At 41.9% G+C, this 22,527-nt stretch overlaps 3 protein-coding genes across 5 annotated transcripts in view; 2 read left to right on the plus strand and 1 right to left on the minus strand.

Annotated features, from left to right (window-relative positions):
• LOC306695975 (E3 ubiquitin-protein ligase DTX4-like) overlaps window positions 1-9,641 on the plus strand; it is a 36,018-nt gene extending 26,377 nt beyond the window's left edge. For all 3 annotated transcript variants that reach the window (XM_079159436.1, XM_079159434.1, XM_079159435.1), the window contains exons 5-12: window positions 3,506-3,567; window positions 3,690-3,851; window positions 4,021-4,082; window positions 4,176-4,342; window positions 4,424-4,577; window positions 5,452-5,541; window positions 5,629-5,727; window positions 5,833-9,641. In XM_079159436.1, the coding sequence (XP_079015562.1) occupies window positions 3,506-3,567; window positions 3,690-3,851; window positions 4,021-4,082; window positions 4,176-4,342; window positions 4,424-4,577; window positions 5,452-5,541; window positions 5,629-5,727; window positions 5,833-5,964 (928 nt within the window). In that variant the 3' untranslated portion in view covers window positions 5,965-9,641. The remainder of the gene's footprint in view (window positions 1-3,505; window positions 3,568-3,689; window positions 3,852-4,020; window positions 4,083-4,175; window positions 4,343-4,423; window positions 4,578-5,451; window positions 5,542-5,628; window positions 5,728-5,832) is intronic.
• Window positions 9,642-11,469: 1,828 nt separating this feature from the next.
• LOC306695710 (ladderlectin-like) lies at window positions 11,470-14,136 on the plus strand. The gene is made up of 7 exons (XM_079159018.1): window positions 11,470-11,667; window positions 12,312-12,368; window positions 12,754-12,786; window positions 12,964-13,055; window positions 13,140-13,265; window positions 13,639-13,738; window positions 13,869-14,136. Exons 1-7 carry the CDS (start codon window positions 11,604-11,606, stop codon window positions 13,940-13,942), a joined length of 546 nt encoding a protein of 181 aa, XP_079015144.1. The 5' UTR covers window positions 11,470-11,603; the 3' UTR covers window positions 13,943-14,136.
• A 4,323-nt stretch (window positions 14,137-18,459) lies between these two features.
• LOC306696183 (ladderlectin-like) lies at window positions 18,460-22,160 on the minus strand. The gene is made up of 10 exons (XM_079159733.1): window positions 22,072-22,160; window positions 21,909-21,978; window positions 21,715-21,744; window positions 21,577-21,621; window positions 20,401-20,472; window positions 20,089-20,121; window positions 19,596-19,687; window positions 19,275-19,400; window positions 19,036-19,135; window positions 18,460-18,721 (listed from the first exon to the last, which is right to left on the minus strand). The coding sequence occupies exons 2-10, from the start codon at window positions 21,955-21,957 to the stop codon at window positions 18,651-18,653; spliced, it is 618 nt and encodes a 205-aa protein (XP_079015859.1). The 5' UTR covers window positions 21,958-21,978; window positions 22,072-22,160; the 3' UTR covers window positions 18,460-18,650.
• Window positions 22,161-22,527: the final 367 nt, after the last annotated feature.

Genomic DNA, 22,527 nt, shown 5'->3' on the forward strand with positions numbered 1-22,527 from the left:
ACAGCCTGTTTACAACAAAGGAGTCTGTAAGTCGCATGTTGTCATAAATAAATGTAAGATCTTAAACTGCTCTGACTGCACACGGCAGCAGATCGCTGGTATTCAGAGCAAGGCTCAGACTAATCTGGTCAACGTAGATGGAAATTTGATGTGATTACCATGTGATGGTAGCCACATCCAGCCAGGCGTTCTCTCTACTTGGTTGTTGGATAGCTGGCTCCTGGCTGAGTGCTGGCGGGGTAGCAGTCTGGTGAAACTAGAGCTACTACTGCTCATTAGGGTTCAAATATGGAGGTCACTTTGTTGTGCTGTTCTCCTGCATATCTGTGAGATGGCCTGACAGTCACATTGCATTGCCAGTCTCTTTAACGGCAGAGGGGAAATCAAACCACAGCAGTGGAGAGAGGTCAGGAGCAGACATGTCTCATGTGTCCCGCACAATTTTACACTTCTCAACACGTTGATGTATACTTGGCTGGTCCCGGTCGGCTCGAAGGGCCCCTGGTGAAGGTTGCTTGTGCACCAGGCCTTGCTGCTTGCCAGGGCCGTGGACTTAGTGCTCGCTGGGCCTTCTTTGTGTGAGAGGAGGGACGACTGTCCTCACTGCAAGGCTCTGAAACATGGAGCCTGTTTCGTGTACCTAGCTTGGTGGGTGGGATTTTTTTTTTTGCCGTATCATCACGGCACTCATCTTTCCACTCGTACTTTGTGTTTTTTTTCTGTTCCTCCCTGAAGCTTGTGCAATGATTCTTTCATACTCTCATCCACACACACACACACACACACACACACACAGTGAGTCATTCACAGGCCTGTCGTCATGTGTCACTGAGTGGGGTTAAGTGAAAGCAGCTTAGTGCACTGACATAGAGCCTGTTAAAGCTAAACAGGAAACAACAGATCATCACCACACTCTGTCCCTCTGCCATGAAAACACACATTCACATAATTAGGCAATAAAAGATTTGATTTTACTATAAGTTACTAGTTCTCCTCCAGCTGATTTCAATACAGATTTGTTTTTCACAATTTAGCATTAAGAGGGAAAACAAAGTGCCTGAGAGCGTTTTAACTCTAGGTGTGCAGTACTGATCGGGCAGGATGTACGGATCAGGGCCCTATTCCTCGTACGTGGCTAACTGAGTTAGCCGGATAATTTCCAGGATGAGATTACATAAGTGAGGCTTTTCGGTTCCTCGAAGCAAGTTTGGAAAAATCACCATAGCAACACATCCATAAACCTGAACCTGCTCCAGAGCAGGCTTAAGCTAGATCCGCTGGATAAGCTGCCACTCCCCCGGGGAAAACATGTCAGCTCCCTTCCTCAGAGATCCATCGATGAGGAAGCGATATTAGTCAGATTAGCGTTTTATAGGGAGAGAGTTCTTCGAGATCGCCAAGATCCGTTATCACATCATGATGACTTCCTGTACGAGCGCTATCGATTCTGCCGACAAGGAATCATTTATTTAAAGACCTTCTCGAGCCGTACATTGAACACCACACGCTGCAGCCGAGCATTGACTGTCTCACAGACTGTATCACAGCCTCGCGCTGTGTAGCGAGTGGTTCATGTTTGTACAGTGTCGGTGATGTGGAGAACATAGAGAAAGCCGCTGCATGCCGTGCTGTTCATAACGTTTATTTGCCACTTAAGACACTTATGGATGTGTTCATTACATTACCATGGCACATGTTGTATTGATCACCATTCTGAATAATGTTCGTGTGCTTAGTGTTTACTTGCTCCCGTGTCCTCTTGATGGCTGGTTGAACTACATGATGGTTGAAAGCACTCATAATATGACAGTATTATTAGTACACCATAGATATCATTGTTGTAGAACATGATGAAGGTGGACTCATGATAAGAATAGAGAGAATTACACACAATTTATTTTTACTGCTTATTATGAATAATACATACATACTGATCCGCCTATACACAGATTCACACACATATTCAAACTCCTATTCTATATGGTAATCTACACATACATGTATATACACACATATATAGTATAGGATACATAAGCGCATACAGTACATATATCCTCATAAGTATCTATTAATTACTTGTTTTTATCTACTTATTCTGAAAGAGTTGATATAATTATTTTCGCTATAGATCTCATTGGATGATGCGTTCCATTAAGCCTACTGCCAGCAGCACATTTAAAGAAATATCATCTGATTGATTGGGGTGATGAGGCTCTTACGTTTTCCCAACACTTGCGCATTTAACTTGTCTGCGATATGTCACCATGCTTCTCGTCTCGCCCTCGCAGCGTTAGATTTCGCCATGATTATGATCTTGAATTCCTCATATGCGTTCATGATCATCTCCTGCTCGTCAGCGGAGTAAAAAGAGGCTCTTTCTTTGAGTTTATTTGCCGTTGTACTGTTAGAAAATCATGGTTTCGGTGATCGACACTTCCCCCTTTTGAAGTAGGACGGACACGCGTAATTATCCTGGTTACTGACGTCTGGTTCGAATAACGAGACTGTTTGAGCGCGGATCAGCCTTCGAGGAACCGAGATAGCCTGATGTCAATCATCGGGTTAATTTAAGCTGGATAATAGCACATTTGATCGACTTAGTTGAACCACGTACGATGAATAGGGCCCAGGTAGCGAGTGACATGTGTTGTTGTTGTTGTTGTTGTTGTTGTTGTTGTTGTTGTTGTTGTTGTTGTTGTTGTTGTTGTTGTTGTTGTGTAGCCTAAATGAGCTGATAAATGATATGATGACGTCATATCAGACCCTGGTCCAGCATTTGAGGCCGTATGGGAGGCATTTCTTCTTTATGAAAGTTGCTCAGTGGCGCATGAAGTTGAAGTGGTTTGACTGCTGAGTATAAGATGACCCGTGTCTTCCAGCGATCTTCTCCGTCCATGGGCCCATGGAGCAGGCGCAGTAGTGGTTCCTTTCACCCTGCTTCCAGCCTGAGGAGCCTCCAGGTCAAGAAGTGTGGTCTATAATGGACTAACACGCAGCTGTCAGCTGAGTAGTTTATTATCAACCGACCTCAGACCTGCAGTGAAAAGCTCCCACCATATACAGTATATATAACCTGTAGGACCCCCAAAATGTAAAGCTCACATTTCTAAATAGATTTACAGATTACATGTCCGTGTGTAATACGTGAGTTTGTCACTGAGAGATGATGATGATGATGATGATGGGCTTTGTGACGAGGCAGGTAATCCCTAGCAATCAGCTCCATGACGTCCATCTCTTCGTGGATTAGCTCTCATAAACACACAGCGACTGTGGGGAGCAGTCATTCATGTGCTCTTTAGCAGCACGCTGAGGAACAGAGAGGAGAGGACTCATTCAGACTCACCTGTGAGCTGATTTCATTGGCTTGTTTTCTTTTTACACAATTGTGACTGGAGTGTAAGAATGACAGTCATCAGTTTTTCAAAGTAAGTGCAGATTCTTATGTGTGATGCGTCGCTGTAGGAAATGCCCTGTACAGAAAAGTCTGTGTCTTCTCTTGCAGTGTGCCCACCGTCCCTGTGAAGAACCTGAATGGATCCAGTCCTGTTCACCCTGCACTGGCCGGTAAACCACTCTCACTCACTAGCCGTGGGCTGCATTACATTTTCACCAGGTTCTTTGGGGTATTTCAGACGAAAGCAGAGAGCAAGATCTTTTTTTCTCTTCTAACCAGACATATTTTTCAGGGATCACAGGTATCCTGATGAGTGCTGCCGCTCTGCCCGTGTGTCTGACTAGACCTCCAAAACTCGTGCTGCACCCTCCGCCTGTCAGCAAGAGCGACGTCAAACCCGTGCCCGGCTTTGGCCACTGCTGCAGGAAGACCACCAAGAAACAGGCTCGCAAGGGTAAGCACTCATGTAGAGACCAAAACAACATATTTATACCTCCACAAATGCTTTTGTTTTATGGTTTCTGCCTCTGAAATGTCACTTTTTTATATCCTGTACATCACCATTAATCAGTGGAGTTAACAACCTGGACTTTCCCTCTGTTCCCTCTCCTTCCTGTCTGCAGGTAAAACTCCAGAGGACGTGGTAAAGAAGTACCTGCAGAAAGTAAAAAGTCCACCAGAGGAGGTGTGAACAGTATTTATATCTATTTGTTATCGTAGGGCTAACTCATATGAGGCATAATGTTGGCTTCACATGAAACCATCTCTTCTTTCCCAGGACTGTACCATCTGTATGGAGCCGTTGGGGGGTCCGTCTGGATACAAGGGTCCAGGGGTGGGGCCTGTGTCTCGGGCGGAGTCAGTTGGGCGACTAGCACAGTGTGGACACCAGTACCATTTCCAGTGTCTGGTGGCCATGTATAACAATGGCAACAAGGACGGCAGGTGGGTCAGAGACGGAGACCATGACTATTCATTGTCTCTCAGTTGAGAAATGAGCTCATCAATTGTCTCCCCCCTACGCAGTCTTCAGTGTCCCACCTGTAAAACCATCTACGGTGTGAAGACAGGCAACCAACCGGCGGGGAAGATGGAGTACCACGTCATCCCTCACTCTCTACCGGGGCACCCTGACTGCAAGAGCATACGCATCATCTACAACATACCGCCAGGCCTTCAGGTACTCGTTTAATTAGAATATATTGTCAATATGACATGGTTCACGTAAACAGCTCACTCCGTTTGGATGTTCTCAGTTCAGCCTTATTCTGAATGCAGCACTTTGTAAGACATGAGGGATGTGTTGATCTTATTCAGGTTTTAGGAGCGTTCTTTGGACAAGTGTGCAGAGCATTTAGAATGCGAGTCTCACTGCAGCTGGTGACACAGCCTCTTGCCTCTTTTTGTCATTGGAGTATGTTCCCAAGCATAGTAGTAATAGTCAAATGAATAGCTTGAGTTTTGCAAGACTTGCAGAGCGGTGATGAGGAGCAACATGACTGCAGCAGGAAAAGGAGGACAACTTGAAGTTATTTAAAGGGCGTAGCCGTAGGACGTACGTCATGGAGGCGGTCTACATTCATTGGAGTATGCACGGCTGCATGTAAACATGAATATTAAAGGGACACTTCACCCCCATGTAAAATGTATTTCTGTCCCTTTAAGCAGCCTTCAGTTTGTAGCACATGAGAACGGTTATTTTTGCATCTCCATTTGCAAAGGTTGTGGATACTTTAACTAATGCCTCTGTTGAGGTTCCAAGTGGATGAGCTAATACTAAAACACTGCAGCCACTATCGGCAGTGACAAAGGAACATTCAGAAGGAGCTGGGACCAATAAGTGAGTGGAGCAGAGCTATGCCATGCAGTGGAAACACAGCTTTAGTGGAATATTCATCTTCATTAGCCATGAAAACAGCTTAGAGGGAATTTCGTCTATTTCTGAAATATGTTGTGTGTGGTATTGTAGTCGCTAGTGTTGGCTTATGAGGTATTCCATGGTCAGTGAGGTTGATTAGCATGAGTGCCTACTAATATCAACCCTCTCCTGGTAGGGACCGGAGCATCCGAACCCAGGGAAGCCCTTCACTGCCAGAGGCTTCCCCCGACACTGCTACCTCCCGGACAGCGAGAGAGGACGCAAGGTAAACACAATCAGCCATCAGCCGGAGTAGGTCCATTGTTAGTACAGATACATTTTAATGGTATGACCTTACCCTACCTGTCGCCAGGTACTGAGACTGCTCCTGGTAGCGTGGGACCGCAGGTTGATCTTCTCAGTCGGGACTTCCAGCACTACCGGAGAGTCTGACACCGTCATCTGGAACGAGGTACATACACGATAACGTTAGCCTGATGGACTGTAGTTTGTGATCAATGCACAGCAGGTTTGTTGTCACCGAGACAAAAGAAAACATTTTTTCCCTCTCTTCAAGGTCCACCATAAGACAGAGTTTGGCTCCAACCTGACGGGCCACGGGTTCCCCGACCCCGGACACCTGGACAACGTCCTGGAAGAGCTCCGAGCTCAGGGCATCACAGAGGAGGACGGACTGATGGAGAAGTGAAAGGACAAGGAGGAGCAGCGAAGAGCCGAAGGGAGAAGGAGGAGTAGGGGAAGAGACCATAACAATAACAGAAACAGGAGGACGAGAAGAGGAGCTCCCGGACTGAAACACACTCTCTCTGCCAGCACTCAACAGGGGGGACGTTTCGGCTTACAGAAAACATTGATTTTGTTTTGCAGACAAAACCACTTTTCAAGATATGAAGTCTCTGCTGGGTTCACCTATCAATGCAAGTCTGTCCAAACCTTTTTAAAGCAAGCACATCAGCAGACGTGGGAGTGAGTTTGAGGAAGCAGCAGCACAGAACGAGGAGGAGTATGTATATGTATATATATATATATGTATATACATATACACATATATATATATATATATGGCACTCATGGTTTAGCTACTAGACAGAGAGGTACTAAATGTGAGGATGAATTGGTACTAATATTCAGGACAAAAACAAGTTCACTTTACTGAGAGAGAGGAACCAGGAGAAGGATGTCAAATGTTAGAGCAGTCCAATGAAAACTGGGAGAGAAAAGACGAAGAGAGACAGAAGTTGGAGCGGTGGGGGAGGGGACAGGAGGAGGGAGTGCAGGAATAACGTTGCAGGAAGAGATGATGATGGCGTATGTAGAGTATGTAGAGTAGAGTCAAATTAACTTGTATGGTACTTTACAGGTGTGTATTAAAAACACAATGGAACCATGAGTGATGGAAGGAAGGACAGAAGGACTGTGTGCTTGCTTTGTTCAAACCACCTGCTGGTCTGAGGAGGAAGCTTGGTGCTGTTGCTCCCCCCTGTGGTGGTACGGATGAACTACACCCTTGAGCACTACCTGTGTTACTTTTTATCATTGTTACTATAGTCTTCATTTAACGTCATTCCATACTTTACCTCCTACTCTTGACTTTATGGGTTTTTATACGACCGTATGTTTATGATTGTGTGTGAAATGACAAAAGACCAAACTGAGGCCTGGTCATTTGGGCCTATATGGAGTCTTAGTATTGAGCCACCGTGGTACAAGTTAACCGTAGATACACAGGTACCAGTATTTACTTATATATCTTTATTTTTGTCCCTTTTGACGGTTCACATGGTCCAGTGGATGTAAATGCTGTGGCATCAGTGAGAACGGGTGAAGACAGAAATAAAAACCTGATGACGACGAGCATTTTGCTGGTTGCCTAGAAGTGCCCAGGTGTAGAGAAAAGAACCTGGGGCTGGTCTCAGTGCCAGGAAGCCCCTCAGATTGGGCAGAGGGTTGGAGGGTTGGAGAGGATGGAGAAGACAAGAGTTGGTACGAAAGCTTCTAGTCATAAACACAATTATATTTAAATACATGTAAACCTGTCAAGGACACTTGGATGGGTAAAGCCTCAGTATGTCGTTTATAATGAGTAGAAAAAGACATCCAGCTCCCAATAGAAAAACACAATTAAGAGTCATCTATTAACATTCCCCCCCTTCGTGTCATCAGAGATGAGGACTTTTTACACAGTTTTACTTGAAATGTCCCCAAAAATAGTTTTAGATCAAAACATATCGTCACAGCTGGACTTGTTCCTGATTGGCTGAAATCCGTCCAATAAGGCCAGTTTGTAGCATCTGAACCAGGAGGCTGTAGTTGTGGATCCAGCACATTTAAACAGGATTCCCACTCGTTCTGAAAAACACTTGCCCAACTCTCCTGGAAACATGAGAGATGAGAGAGAAAGTCAAATGTCTTGGAACATCCTTTTAAATCCTTCCAACATTGTGCGTCTTTCCAATGGACTCCTGGTCTGTCAGAGCTCCCCAAAACGGAAACATCCCACCTGAAGACAGATACATTCAGGATCACATTACCGTTCAATGCTGGTTTATGGACCATGTTTTGGCGACATTGTGGAAATGCTGTGAACACAACTCAAGTCCTGTCACATGGTAGCACATGCAGGTTGGATGACATTACACCTCATAATGTTAGTTACATGAAACTATTAGTCACTGCTGCTGCTAGCTGGGCTAGTTTTTATTATTCAGTTCAGAGAGGATTAATAGATAAGTGATATCCACAGACTGCACGTCTTTTAAATCACACGTCCATATTCCTCATATTAGTGAGTTGTGGAAAATGACCTTCACAGAAGACTGGGAACCCTGTGGAATCAGATGAGCTGCTGTGTCGGCCAATCACTGACGAGAGTTCCTTCTGAGAGCATGTTACGATTCCCTGAATTCAATAAATATTCTTCAAGGTTTTTTTAGGACAAAATATGAGGAACATTTTTTTCCAGTTGCACCAGATTGTAAAGGAAACACAGTATGAGACCTTTAATCTATGAGCATCATTAGTATCTCAACAACAGAACAACTCAACTCTTCTTACCTCTCCCGCTCCTGATGACGCACTGCCCAGTCTTTGAGTTGGGTCTGTAAATGACCCCTTATCACAATGTTACAAGACCTGTGTGAGTGTGTGTGTGTGTGTGTGTGTGAGACACAGAGAATCTGTGTACTGTGTATACTACCAACATGCTCCCAGTTAAGGGTATTATTTCGGTACTCCATGGTGAATCACGTCATCCGTTAGCTCTGATGATGGTACTCCCTTCTTTATTATTATTATATTTGTTTTTTTATATGAAATGTAGTTACATCTTTGTTTGAAATAGCATTTCTCTTGACACTATCATAGAGTAAACTGATTTTTTTATTTTGTATGTTGTATTAATTATGCCCCTTTTCATTTGTTTAAATTGGTTTACAAAGACAGAATTGTTAAATAGTGTCTTTTTGTACAGAAAGTTGAGCTGATTTGTGTCGTCTTTTCTTTGAAAAGGAGTTTGACAGTAGACTTATATATGTGTGAAAATGTCATGAATTTTAAAAGCAAGTCAAACCTGTATGCACTTGCTGGTCTGTGAGGTGAAGAATACTTGTATTCTCTACTTATCATATGTCCTGCTGCTGTTCTGCACCCAGCCTTCATCTGCCCAGCAGAGCCCTCAACATTTGTGGCCCTGGAAGGTTTCGTAGCAGATGTGTCGATGGACGTGTCGGTCTCCGTCTTACTCCATGTCCCTCTTTTAGCAGCAGAATGGTTCCAGTGCAGGTGGCAGGATGAAAATGATTATTTTAAACATTGTAAAGTAATAAAATCACAAATGGTTGCCGTTTTCTTGCTCTGTTGGTCCAAACACTGCACAAAGACTTGGAGAAACACTGATGTGTGATCAGTAAGTCACTTGATTGCTGATTTTAATTTGTTATTACAAGTTCATCAGAAAAACCTTTCTAAGCAATGCACAAGATAGTATTCAGTTGAATTGAGAATGATTTGGTTATTACGGAGTTAAAGTGTTACATTATTAACTTCAACATCAAGTGTCTTTGGCAGAGCATACTGATTAATTTCAATGTTTTGATCTGGTGTGCAGTGTCTGAAGCCATGAGAGCAATGTAGCAAACAGCTATGGACTAGTACCTCATTATTTCACTTCCCCATCACCAGTTCTCGTCCCTGCTGAAGGCAACAGCTCCTCTTGACGTCTGTGCGGGAGAGCCTTCTGTGTCATTGTCTCCTTGTTTACGAGGGGTTGATCCTAGGTGCTGCGATGGAGAGAGAGCATCATCAACAGCAAAGTGTACATAGTGCAAAATAATTGCTGTACGGATGATTAATACAAGAACAAAATAAAGAAAGAATGAAACTTACTTGTTGTGTTTGTTCTGATTATTAGTAGTCATAGAACGAGATGTATAAAGCGAAAATCACTTAAATGAGAACAACACGTACATATACTGTTATCTAATAGAGTTGTTTCATTTGAGTAGCATGTGCCCTTCGATAGCTCAGTTGGTAGAGCGGAGGACTGTAGGTGCTATCACAGAGATCCTTAGGTCGCTGGTTCAAATCCGGCTCGAAGGAGTTCCTTTTTCGGTGTTACAACTGAGCCCCATCTACAAATCTGCTCAAATTTTTCTACAGCTTGGCATTTCCATCTTTCTCCAGAATTTACAGCCAATCGCTGTGGCCCTTCTCCCAAATTCCCCCTCTTTTACCGAACAATCGGCGTAGAGCTTTTCCATCTGTTGCCAGACTTCCAATCAGGAGGATTCTCCTTTCCCCCGAGCCGAACCGCTACCGTAAGTCCACCGCTGAACTTCGCTGTTGATCTGGAATTTCATTCACTGTGTTTTCCGGTGTTTCCCAGTTTTATTTGTTTTATATACATTTTTACCATATTTTATATCATTTTTCAGTCTATTGTTCCCCAGCGTGCACAGAAAATAGTGGTCCATTTCTAGTGGACCCAACTGCTTGTCCATTGTGGCATATAAATGCAGAACTGCAATGTGAATGAACACTGTGCCTTCCTTTGGCTATCACAATTGTCCACTTAAGTGTTTTGAAGCGGATTTTGAACTTTTCTAGTCATTTTCCGGCATAAAATAAAGCAAGGTTGCTCAAACAATTTATGAATGAAGTGTTGTCCATTATATTAATTTCCACCTGCTGCTGAGCTTGTTGTTTTCTGTACTTGTAGCATGGAACCGTGTTAACCTTAGTTTACTAGATTACCTTTGTTTTCCGCATATCTCCCCCGTCTCATTATTTCACTAGTTTGTGGTGATTTCAACACAATGAAACAAAGCAATAGTTCTCTGTGAACGAGTTGATGAGTTTCCTAATAATACTACTTCAACCGTAGCTTTCATAGGGTATTATTTTAGTAAAGTGTACATTTAATGGTTAAAAACATGTCATGTAAAACTTTTTTTGATGTGTCTATTCTCCGCCCATTACATTACATACTTGATGGGTGTTCTCCCTCCATAAACCCTTACTTACTTCCTGCATGGTCTATATTTACGGCCCTGGGAATTGTGTTTTATTTTTCAGAAGGAAGTCTCAGTTATTTAGTTCATCTCATATCTGTTTCCTTGACTGAGTCAGCCTCATCACACCCATCACGTAACTGCCTTTAATAGTCAGACTTATTTTATTTTATTATATCGTCCTTCCTTGTTAGTAATAGTTTTTTTTCTCTCACCAAATTACACTCTTAGAGCTGGCTGGACTTCACTCTTCACTCATTAACTCCAAATAACATTACAACTGGCAAAAATGTGTGTTTTAGTTAGAAAATGGAGATCACTTTATCATAAAGGTCAGTCACTGACAGAATTCTGTAAAAGCTGACAGCTAATGAAATCAGATTCTTCATGTTTATGTGTAACACTACTGAATGGACACCTCTGTGTTCTTTTATAGTTATAGTCAATTATTCCTGCAAATCCATTGCATTTTCAGAAGATTGGAGACTTTTTTTTATTAAGGGCAGCATGGTAAAACAGTGGATATGTATACTCTGGGAAATGTCACCACTTTGTTGGCCCATAGGTGTAACTGATATCATCTTTGTGGGATGTGATGGGAAAACAGTTCCGTCTTCCTGCGACACAACTCAATACTTGTGCAGAGGACAAGGTCCAAAGTTTTATTGTCCCCTCTGTTACAAGAAGGAAACACCTCAATGTAATCCAGTGCGTATATAAAGACCACAGATCCTCCTGCCATCACTGACCTGTCTGGTACCTGAAGAACACGTTACATTCAGCTGACTGCTGGCCCTCCAGACGTTCATTAGCTTTCGTCATGAAGATTCTACTGATCCTCGCTGCTATCCTCTGTGTTGCTCCGTCCATCAGGGCCGCAACAGGTGAGACTCAATACTGATCAATGTAGATGTAGATGTAGATGATGTAAATGTAGATGATACATTGAAAATGTGGGACGAGGGATGGAATGAGGGTTTGGGACGATTGTTAATTTAGAATAATCTATTACTACGACTCATATTTGAGTAAATATGAATAAAACTAACACTTTTAATCACTTAGTATAAGATCAAAAGTCCATGTTAGTTTTAGTCATACTTAGTCAGCAACATTCTTTTAAGTTTTTGTCAGTTTTTAGTTGACTGTAAATTCATTTTAGTTTCATGTTGGTCCAAGATAACCATGAACATGTTCTTCTGTCTAATAGTCATAATAGTTTGCAGACTGCCATTTGTGCAATATCTTTGCATCCCTGCTGAATACTCGACAGCTGGCTACTACATGGTTTATTATATTCAAGCTCTTTTTTAGATACTGAATGGAGATTTGGTCACAGTTATTGTCTCATGACAGTTGTGTTGCTCACACCATTTGGTACAAATGAAAGGGTGGGTTAAGACTGTAGTTAGGACAGGAATAAAGAATCTTTGTCCCTTAACTCAGTGGTACTTGTTTTGTACATAACTGTAACTGTAAAAAATAAATAAAACTAGACATTGAGTATCTTTCCGTTCTCCTCCCTTAGTTGTTCCAGCTGAGGCTGCTGCAGTACAACAGGACAACAATCCCGCACTGAAAGCAGGTCATTTGTTTAACTTTCCAGGTTGATCAGTCACAACACGGACCACCATGTATTTGTTTGTGTTATTGCTGTATGAAGCATCTTCTCCATATTGGACCATATTATTGGTTTGAGCTGAAGGAAACGTGACACTGGGCGAATCAGCAAAGGGAACAGTTCTGCTGTACATCTGAACATAATTCATTGTTGCCTTTAAAAAATAAATATGTAGCAATGAAGCAATATGCTGCTCTTTATTATGTTTCAACTTATGCTGCAACTTATCCATATTTAAGGATTCTTACAAGCTGCACAGTAAACATCATGACAAAATAATGACTGTGAATCTCACACAAAGAATCCATGAATCAGTTAACCTCACAGACTTTGTCGTTGTGTTTTACAGGGTTGGATGCAGATGCTGCTGCTGTACCTAAAGGCAAGAAAATCACACGACACACATTCACAGTAACACATAAGGCTGCTGGAGAGAGATGGGAAAGAATCATTTCTGTCCTGAGACACTGAATTCATTCCCTAAAAAACTCAAACAATGAGTAAAAAAAGACACGTTTCTGTATTTGATAAAAAAAATGTATCTCTCTCTTTGTTCCAGCTCGTTTTGATTTCTGCCTTGACGGTTGGCTTGGTTTCCGTGGTAACTGTTACTACTTAGCCAACCACGTTGACACCTGGAGAAACGCAGAGGTAATAACATTCTTAAAGAAGGAGAATACAAAGTTTGGAGCTCTTTCTTAGAACTAGTTTAACAAATGTCATCTGGTCCTGCAGAGCTACTGTGCTGGCTACGATGGCAGTCTGGCCTCGGTCCACAACATCTGGGAATATCATTTCCTCCAGCGAGTGGTCCAGACCGGGGGGCACACTTTAGCCTGGATTGGAGGATACTACTTTGAGGTTTGTTCACACATTAAAAGCTTTTATTAAAGAAAATATTTTGTTTCCTCTCATTGGTTTCCAGACTGCAACGCATTTAAAGCTTTTTTACTGTTTAATCTTTAAATAGAAATAAAAGTAGATTAACATGGTTTGTGCATAAAACTAAATTTAAGTTTTCAGCGCATTTTCGGTCCATCCAAGAGGGTTTTAGATTAAGATTCATTTTGTAGAACTTAATGATAGTTGGCATTACGTTTTGTTCGCTGAAAAGTGGAAATCCATGCAGCCTTTTATTTTTTGTCTGAAATGATCAAATCCTTCACAAACGTACTTCAAACTAAACGTGTACATGTAGAGACACTGAACACACTGTAACGGTGATTTCCTCCAGGGCGACTGGAGATGGGAAGATGGCTCAGTGTTTAACTATCACAACTGGGAACCAGCGAGCTCCACTGACAGTTACCAGTGCCTGCAGCTCAACTCTCAAGGTAAGAAGAGAAAACCTTTGAACATACAGTAGGGCACAGAGACAGGAGCATCAGGCCTAGTTCTACCATCACACTGGATTCATGTCATTTTGTTGCCAAAGCTGATGCTGCTGATGTTGATGTTTTGTAGAGTCCAAGGGCTGGTCCAATCATGGCTGCAGCATGCCCTTCCCATTCGTCTGTCAGGTGAAACCAAACTGCTAGTCTCCAGTGTGGGCAGCGACTGACTTCAACACATGATACCTAATGCTGCTGCTTGTTCTTCATAAGACTTCATATGTATGTATGACATGTAGTTTTGGAGGTTGTGATTGTTTGTATTCATTGCTATATTTGATGTGCCTAAAGAGCGCAATAAACTGTATCTGTTCCTCAACAATAAAACTAAACAAAAATATTGTAAGCGTTGTTGGCGTATGATACGGAATGAATCAGTCCAACACGTTCTGGGTTTTCCTCATAACTTTAGTGAAGATTCCACACTGAAGCAGACAAAGTCAAACCACACTCTTCTTCTCCCATCACCTCATCCCATCACATCAAGCCCCCTATTACAGCGCCAGCTAGTGCTCATATCTGATCATCAACTTAACATAGATATTCAATGTGAACCTGTATTTACGTAATTATTTACATTGTTTACATCACACAATTTCACTCTTACAATATGGTGAGATGTTGACCTTATTTAAAATGTGTTTATATTATTATCAGTGGTAACAGTAGTAGTAGTAGAGGCAGTAGAGGTGGTGGTTGTATACTTGAAGCTCTTTACTTGTTTTGGTTACAGTGTATATTACTTTTAGCAGTAATGAAGAAATATAACATTACTAGTCGGACTTCTGCCTTTATTTTAGTGAAAGTAATACAAAAGTAATGCATTACTTTACTCTATACAGGAAGTCATTTTGAAATGCAATGTATTAAATGTATGAAAGTAACGAGGTAAATACATCAGTGTGCTTCTTCACAGCAGAGTCCTCCACACCTTTCTGCTGTTGGATTAGGAGTCTGTGTTCAACCATCTAGTAACTTTAACTTGTAATCTCTAATCAGACATTTACGCCTACTTCTCTTCAGTGATTGGTCAGCTTTGGGAAGATGAAAAAATAGGCAGAGTTTGAACTTCAGTGATGAACTTCAGTGATGTGAAATGTGCTCTGTACTCTTCCCATCCCTTCATGACCTCAGCTTTAGTATCATAGTATGAAGTGGTCTGTAACAGCTATAAAGATATCTATAAACGGAGCAATGACAAGGTTCATTAACTGTATCATCATCTATTAAATATTCCCCGTTATTCACTTATTGAGTCCTGCTCAGGAGTTTGTGCGCCTTTTTATCAAGAACACAGCAAACCAACCAATCAGAGCCCATGAGATGCCTTAGTGAAAAGGCCATGAATGATTATTAGTTTGCTTTTTTACATTGCATTTCTTTGCCTTGGCAATGGATATTTTTTAGCATTATTTTATTATTTTGCATCAAAACTATATTGTTGCTCATAGACCTCTCCCTCTCCGTCGAGAAGTAGAAAAAGAGTATGTACATTCAGGTGAGACTCAACTATGCTAGGGTTCTGTAGGGTTCTTTAGTTTTATGTACAACAATGAACATTTACAAATGTAGGAAACCTCCTTGGCTTATGTTACAACAGCAAGCAGGTAACATTTGCTATCAGGTTGAGTAAACAGGAATGGATAAACAGAAGAATTATAATAACATAGAAAAAGGACGTTGTTGGAGATGTTCTGATATTGACCAAATTAATGTTGCACTTAGAAACAAAGAGAGAGACACGGAATGTTAAACAATTACAGTGTCACATTTATAATACACATTTTTCTGTAAAACATGTATTCCAAAGTAAAAAATGATCATCACTGAACCCGTGGCCCTTTTTACGAATCTGAACTTGTAGCTAGAAGAAGGAAGAAGCTTTTAGTGTCATATTTACAGCATTAAATAATCAACGAAACATTAAACTCCTGTGATAGGAGGGTCCCATTCTGCTAAAATCAGATCAACAAAATGTCCTGTGATTAAGATCAGTGCACAGAGCTGTATTCAGAAAATATTTTAATTGAATCATGCTGCAAGCATTTTGATTGCCTCTAAATGGCTCTCAACATGTTGACGGCGAGCCGACGGCTCACAGCTAACAGTGCTTACTGCGCTAACAGCGCAAACTACGGCGAAAGTGCTAACAGAGCTAACTGTGTTTACCTGAGGGCAAACCGGATGAGTGGTGCTACGCTTCCACGTCGACGCTGTCGGTTGGGACGGCGTTATCAGCTGTAACGGCCGTATGAGAGCAGAGCAGAGCAGCGGCCGTGAGCTAACCAGTGGAGCACGCTCACATGCACATTAAAAGCATGTGAGACCAGCCGGCTATGTGAACAAACGGAGGAGAAGCTCTGACATCAACACACAGAGAATTGGTGCGACTTCATGCTCTGCTCAGGTAGACATTCCTCCTCTAGATCATTACAGAGATGATCGTTGTTTGATATGTTAATGCTCTGAAAGTTTAATACAGCTCCTTAAATGTTATGTTGAATATACATAAGCCTGATAGTTTCCGGGTGTATAAAGCTTTTAAAAATTAAATCCTTGTATTGAACAGAAAAATGTGCATTGGTCAAGATAAACAGACATTTATCTCAGTTCCAGAGGTATAATTAGCTCGCTGGTAACTAAAGAGTTGAAGTGACAGATGTCCCATCTTCCCCCTGGCATTAGAGTGGATGCAGTGGTAGTGACTGACAGTATTCTGTGATCTCCAGTCGCTGTAGTTGAAGGACCTCTGGTCCACCTCCAGCCCTGGACACCTTTATTGGACATTTCCATCCACAACTTTCATATTTGTATGTTCTGTAGCCTAACCAGGATGGTGAATTGTCTGTTATAAGGCTGCTGTGTTGACATGGATTTATGTGATGGTCTGATAACCGGGAAGTAGAATCCTCCCACCCTGGAGACAGAGCCTCCTGACTTCCTGGTGAGATCCTGGAGGAAACTGTCATCAAATCGAGGAGCCTCCCAGACTGGCACAGTGAGCCTGGTTGGATAAGCACACACTCACACACACACAAATGTTGTGTTCATGTACTAACATCTAGAATCAATATTTTCACGTTAGTGAATACATGAAATCAAAATCAAAACCAAGCATCAAAACCTAATCCAAAGTGGTATGTAGTATCACTCTTTGTGTGTTAAAGTGAGCTGAAGCAAACAGACCAACAGCTCCACCAGACTACCCACTTAATGCTGTAAACAGACTTTAAATGAACTAAATCAGTCTCAGTGATGGTATGTGGGTACAATCTACTGCTCTTATACACGAGGGAATCCTATAAGAATTATACCGCACGTCATATGCAGGCAATCTGCATACTACTGATTAATAATATAGTGAACTATTATTGTATGCTCCCTGCGATTTGTGTCCAGAGAACACTACCAACATATTCAGTAGTTCAGTGAGAGGAAGAACAACACGCTGCATACAGTGTTCTTACTCAGATTTTCTGTTATCAACTGAATGCATATAGATTCCCATGGGGAAAGAATGCACACAGTTTACACTACTGTAGTGATATGTCACCATAGTAACAACACATTAAATGTTCCACATCAGAGAGGGAAAACGTTAACTTGTACTGATGCTTGATTCTCGAGAGTTTTACAAGATAAAACAAGAATTGCGGGATCACATAACACACGAAAATCCATCTCGTCAGGCTTCAAGTAATGCGTGTCCTGTAAGCTCGGACCAATCCGCATTATGTAGATGTGTGTGGGAGAGAGAGAAATGTTCTTTATTAATCCCACATTGGGTTTGCTAATACCTGGATCAATCATTACCTTCTCATAAAGTTTTTATTCAAACTAGGGATCTGAGACAAAAGAGTGTCACCGGGGGGATACACACAGGTGTCGACCACTGGCTGTATATAAGAAGTGGATGTAGTCATCGTGACATCACCCATTGGTTTGTGGACTGACGTTTTGAAGACTCGAGATCTGCGATTTGGCCGTCGCCATCTTGGCTTTTTGCAACCAATGAACGGAAGTGACCATATTTGGAATGCGAAGGAGTGACGTAGAGACGCTGTATACGTCTCTGGTAGAGAGACCTGTCAATCACAAGGTAGCCCCGCCCTAAAGCATACCCTGCTTTATTTGACTCTAAATTACCATCATTTACTAAATGAACATCATGCTGTATTGAAGAAGACTTGAAACTAGAGAAATTCATGTTTACAATGTTTACTGAGGTAACAAATCAAGAGAGAAGTAGAGTCATTTTCTCATAGACTTCTATACAACCAGACTTCTTTTTGAAACCAGAGGAGTCGCCCCCTGCTGGTCAGTAGAGAGAATGCAAGTTTTAAGACACTTCTGCATTGGCTTCACTCATCAGAAGTGCAGGTTGCCGCCTGTTGAAGAACAGGTTGAAACACTTCCAACTCTTTCCTCCACTTCTAACCTTTATCATTTCTTTTCCAGAGCCAGTTCCTCTTAGTAGCATATGAAAGAAAGGTTTATGATTTCTTTGATTCATCGTACCAAAACCATGGATCAAAGCATTAGTTCTGAGATATATAACACTATTTGAAGTGCATTGAAGCAGGACTGTTGACTCAAGTTACTCTGAGAGGAACTACTACTATACTTCAACAGCCACTTCTCAACCAAGATCACACATTGTTCCATTCTCACAAATCTTTATTATGGAAAAGAACCAACTGTCACAATCTAAAACAGAAACACTTTTACACCAAAGCTACTTAACACTTTCCCATTTAAGGCTTTGAAGAACACACAATAGAAATCAATCCAGTAAGACACTCAACAGAACTCATGAGCTGATCTGTTCCAAGGCCTCAGATGTTTAGGACGTATGTTAACAGCTGAAAGGGTTCTTGGAGCAGATGAAGCGGTAAGAAGAGCCACAATTGGTGTTACCCCAACCATCTGAAATTTCATTTAAAAAAGAGAAAAAATAAGTAACATGTTTGTAAATAACAAATAACACACCATTATGTTCACGGTAATATCACTGATATGCTTTGATCCACAAATTGGGTAAATCAGCAGTCAGACCAAAAGAAGAGTGACAAATGTGTGTGGTTGGCTTGTACTCCAGGCCCCTGAAGTACAGGTCAGTGACCCAGATCAAGAACATAATCAATATATATACAGATTTCTGAGATCAAGACAGAAATCCAAGTGAAAGTATTGAAACGTTGAACTAGTAAAGGTAGCCAGCCAAAGCAAAGTGGACTTACAGGAGGTGCGTAAGTGGACGCAGGGCAAGCTGCTGGAGGAGGACTGGGAGTACCAGTTGGTGTAATAGAAACCCTCACGGTCAATCCACATCCACCGGCCCTAGAAGACAACGAGCATGAGAGTAAGGAAGTGTTGTCCTCGTCTCTTCATTTGCTCTTGTGTGATTCTAGACCTCCTTTGGACCAGGTCCTGGACTTGAACTGAACTGACTGCCAGGTATTTCTTTATAAATTCAGACCTGCAGGTTGAAGCCTCCCAGCCATGCAATGCTCTGACCGGTTATCTGCGTCATCTGCTGGAGGAAGCTGTACTGTCTGGGGTTGGTGACCGAGGCCAGGTGGGCGCCCAGGCCGTTGCAGTGCTCCTGTTGGACAGAGGAAGCACGTAAATAGTTGAGTAAATACATTTCTTCATGTTCTTCCTCCGAATGGAATTGTTTGAACGGTGACAGACTGATCACCTTCCAGTGGAACATTAAGATGAACTAAATTAACAAGTCTACCAGATAACTTATTGAGCTGCTCACAATAACAACACAGAAGTGTAACAGTGGCAGTACCTCAGCGCTGAACCAGGTCATGGGAGTGTTGATGAATGTAAAGCAGCGAGACTCATAGCTGAACCAGCCGCTTGGACAGAAGATAAAACGAGCTACAGACAGACGGAAGAGAGAGAATGTTGCCTTTAACAGAGCAGTTTTACTGAAACACACTGATAATAGGTCCTTTCTAATCTCCATTTATACAGCCTCCTACAGCAGAAACAGCTGCTCTAATGACACCAACATCTGTCTGTATGTATCTGATATATACTATCTGGAGAATAGTTAGCAGAGGAGTCAAAACTAGACGACCGGTTAACAGCCTAGGACCTGCAAAAATACTGCTGCAGTCATCAAAGCACGTCATGTTTATACCTTCTACATGACATTTGTGATATTTGGAGAGAGGAGTTTGACTTTTATTCTATTTTCTCTCTCATTGTTGTTGCCATGAGAACCTCACTCATGAATCAACATAAAGGAAATATTAAAACAATGATGTGGCACTTACATTCAGGTGCTGCTGCCTCCTCAAACACAGGTGCTGCACAAACAGAGAAACAGTCAACACAATGATTAGTAATATCTATATATACTGTATTTATGTATATACTGCAGGATCAAAATGTGTCAATATGTGTGTTGAGTATTCTCATTATGCCCATAACAATTGTTTAAAATGTCTAATGAACTTTTCTATAGTACATCAAATGGATAAAGTATACCTGTGATATTTCAAATATGTATTTCCTCGCTTTGTGTACTGTAAGCAGCCACAGAGTACAGTATATTGTTGAGAATGACATGTGGCCTTTCTCATTACCGTTTCTGGGAACAGGGACAGAATCTTCTGGCACAGATACTTCCCCATCTTTCATCATCTTCTCCTCCATCTCTGAAACACCAACAGCTTCATCAGACCTCATTTCAGTTGACAGTATTTTACTTTACAGTAAGCAACTATAAGAAGTCAAGGATGTCGGGTGTAAATCATTAGTAAGTAAGTAAAGATGTATTTATATAGCACTTTGTATAACACGTGGTTGCAAAGTGCTTGCCACACAAACTGTTAAAAGAGTATAAACCCATGTTCTATGGTTAAGTTCACAAACCACCAGACGATGAAAGACAGACCAAAAAGACATGACAACATAAAGCACAGAACAGGGAGAGACACAAATACAACAGGGATGAGATCCATGGAAAGACTTGCCTATAAAGATGGGTTTTTAGAAGCTGCTTAAAACTGTCTCAGCAGATCTGATCGATTGGGGAAGATGATCCCAGATGTTGGGGCTAAAACAGCAGAGGCACGATCGGCGTTTGTTTTGCAGTTGGAGCTGAGGATTGATAATCTGAACGATCTGAGGACCGGAGTGTTGGAAAGGTTGTAACAAGGAACAAGGGGACCAGAAATGAAGCTCTGTGAGCCGCTAGGATGGCCGTGTACTTAAATGCTAACATCAGCATGCTATCATGCTCAGAATGACATTGCCAACATGCTGCTGTTCAGCAGGTATGCTTACCCTGTTGACCAGTTCAGTGTAGCCTGTTACAGGATCATGCTAACATTAGCTAAGTAGCACTAACACAAAGTACAGCTGAGGCTGACAGAATGTCATCAGGTCGCTCCACTCATGACACAAGCGTGACCAAAAAATACATATAAGTTCTGACTAGAGTGATACAGCTACACTTCCAAGTTTCACATATGCCACAGTTTGTCATCTCATTTTAAACTGTGATGGTTACTTTTTCCTTTTAGTGTGCAAAGGTCACTCCATACGACTTAACAGAACCTAAAGGAAAAGGTAACGAATGTTGGTCTTAAATCTTAGCAAGCACGAGTGAGCAACACCAGCTCTAATCCGGAGGCCGAGAGTTGTCAGGGCTGTGCTGTCGAGCTATTTTGATCATTTGTTAAGCTAATGTTCTCACATGGTTAGTAGCTGTCATAGTGCAGGGTGAATAAAACATGAGATTTAAAGAGGACACTAACCAGGTACAGCTACTATCTGTTCCTTCAGGTCCTCCACTGCTGCTTCTGTGGATGAATCACATCAGTGGTGGTGTTAGATAGACGAAGGTCTTCCTGTCTGACTCTCTGAGTATTAAAGCAAAGACCTTCAATACTGACCTGGAGCCTTCTCTTTGTCTTCTGCCGGAGCTGCAGACAAAAACACAACACTGTCAGTAACAGTAGTGACCCTCGCTGTTCACTACTACACACAGCTTTACAACAGAGATCACTGTGACAGAGGCTTGCTGATTGACTCACGGATGATGTGTGTGTGTTCTGTCTAAATGGTCTGTGTTTGTGTTGAATGTCACCTGCAAATGAAGCACAGAGGAGAAGGGAGAGGACCAGGAGAGTCTTCATGGTGATGAACAACGGAATGTTCTGTGTGGAGAAGAAAAAAACGACAATGAATACACAGAGGAGAGCAGAACCACGAGCTCCACTGAATGAAGAGAAACACAGCAGGTGTCCTACCTGTCAGGTTAATGTGAGGCGAAGATATTCAGGTATCAGCTGAGTGATGCAGTGACGATGAGGAGGTTTCCCTGCTCTTTATATACACACTCTCGAACCACACTGAGTGAGGTTCACGTGGGCCGTGGTTTGTCAGAACGTGCCAGAGTGTGTCGATGTTTGTCTATGACTCAGCCCCGTCTACAGGAAGATGATTGCACATAAAGATATGAAGCTGAACTCTAATCTTTCTTCCTGATAATAAGTAAACAGTTTACAGTTTATTGTTTCTTTCTGATCAGGTCAATGCTAAAAAAAAAGTCAAACTGGACTGGATTTTAAGCTACAGTAAGACGTCAGAGCTCAGTTATTGTGTTATGACAGAATGAAGTGCAGGCAGAGGGGACGCTACAGTGGGGAGGGGATTCAAAATGAGAGCTATTGTATTGAATTGTGTTTTATTGTATTTCTTCTCCG

This window comes from Pholis gunnellus (assembly GCF_910591455.1).
Source record: "Pholis gunnellus genome assembly, chromosome: 5".
In the NCBI taxonomy this organism is placed as follows: domain Eukaryota; kingdom Metazoa; phylum Chordata; class Actinopteri; order Perciformes; family Pholidae; genus Pholis; species Pholis gunnellus.

What these genes read in the sequence shown, in the direction of transcription:
- LOC306696183 (XM_079159733.1), bottom strand. Translation starts at nt 21,957, where the DNA reads ATGAAGACTCTCCTGGTCCTCTCCCTTCTCCTCTGTGCTTCATTTGCA. An exon ending in CCTCTGTGCTTCATTTGCAG is followed by an intron (nt 21,745 to 21,908) that starts GTGACATTCAAC and finishes TTTTGTCTGCAG; the next exon opens with CTCCGGCAGAAGACAAAGAG. An exon ending in CGTCCACTTACGCACCTCCT is followed by an intron (nt 18,722 to 19,035) that starts GTAAGTCCACTT and finishes ATGAAATTTCAG; the next exon opens with ATGGTTGGGGTAACACCAAT.
- LOC306695710 (XM_079159018.1), top strand. Translation starts at nt 11,604, where the DNA reads ATGAAGATTCTACTGATCCTCGCTGCTATCCTCTGTGTTGCTCCGTCC. An exon ending in TGCTGCTGCTGTACCTAAAG is followed by an intron (nt 12,787 to 12,963) that starts GCAAGAAAATCA and finishes TCTTTGTTCCAG; the next exon opens with CTCGTTTTGATTTCTGCCTT. An exon ending in CCTGCAGCTCAACTCTCAAG is followed by an intron (nt 13,739 to 13,868) that starts GTAAGAAGAGAA and finishes GATGTTTTGTAG; the next exon opens with AGTCCAAGGGCTGGTCCAAT.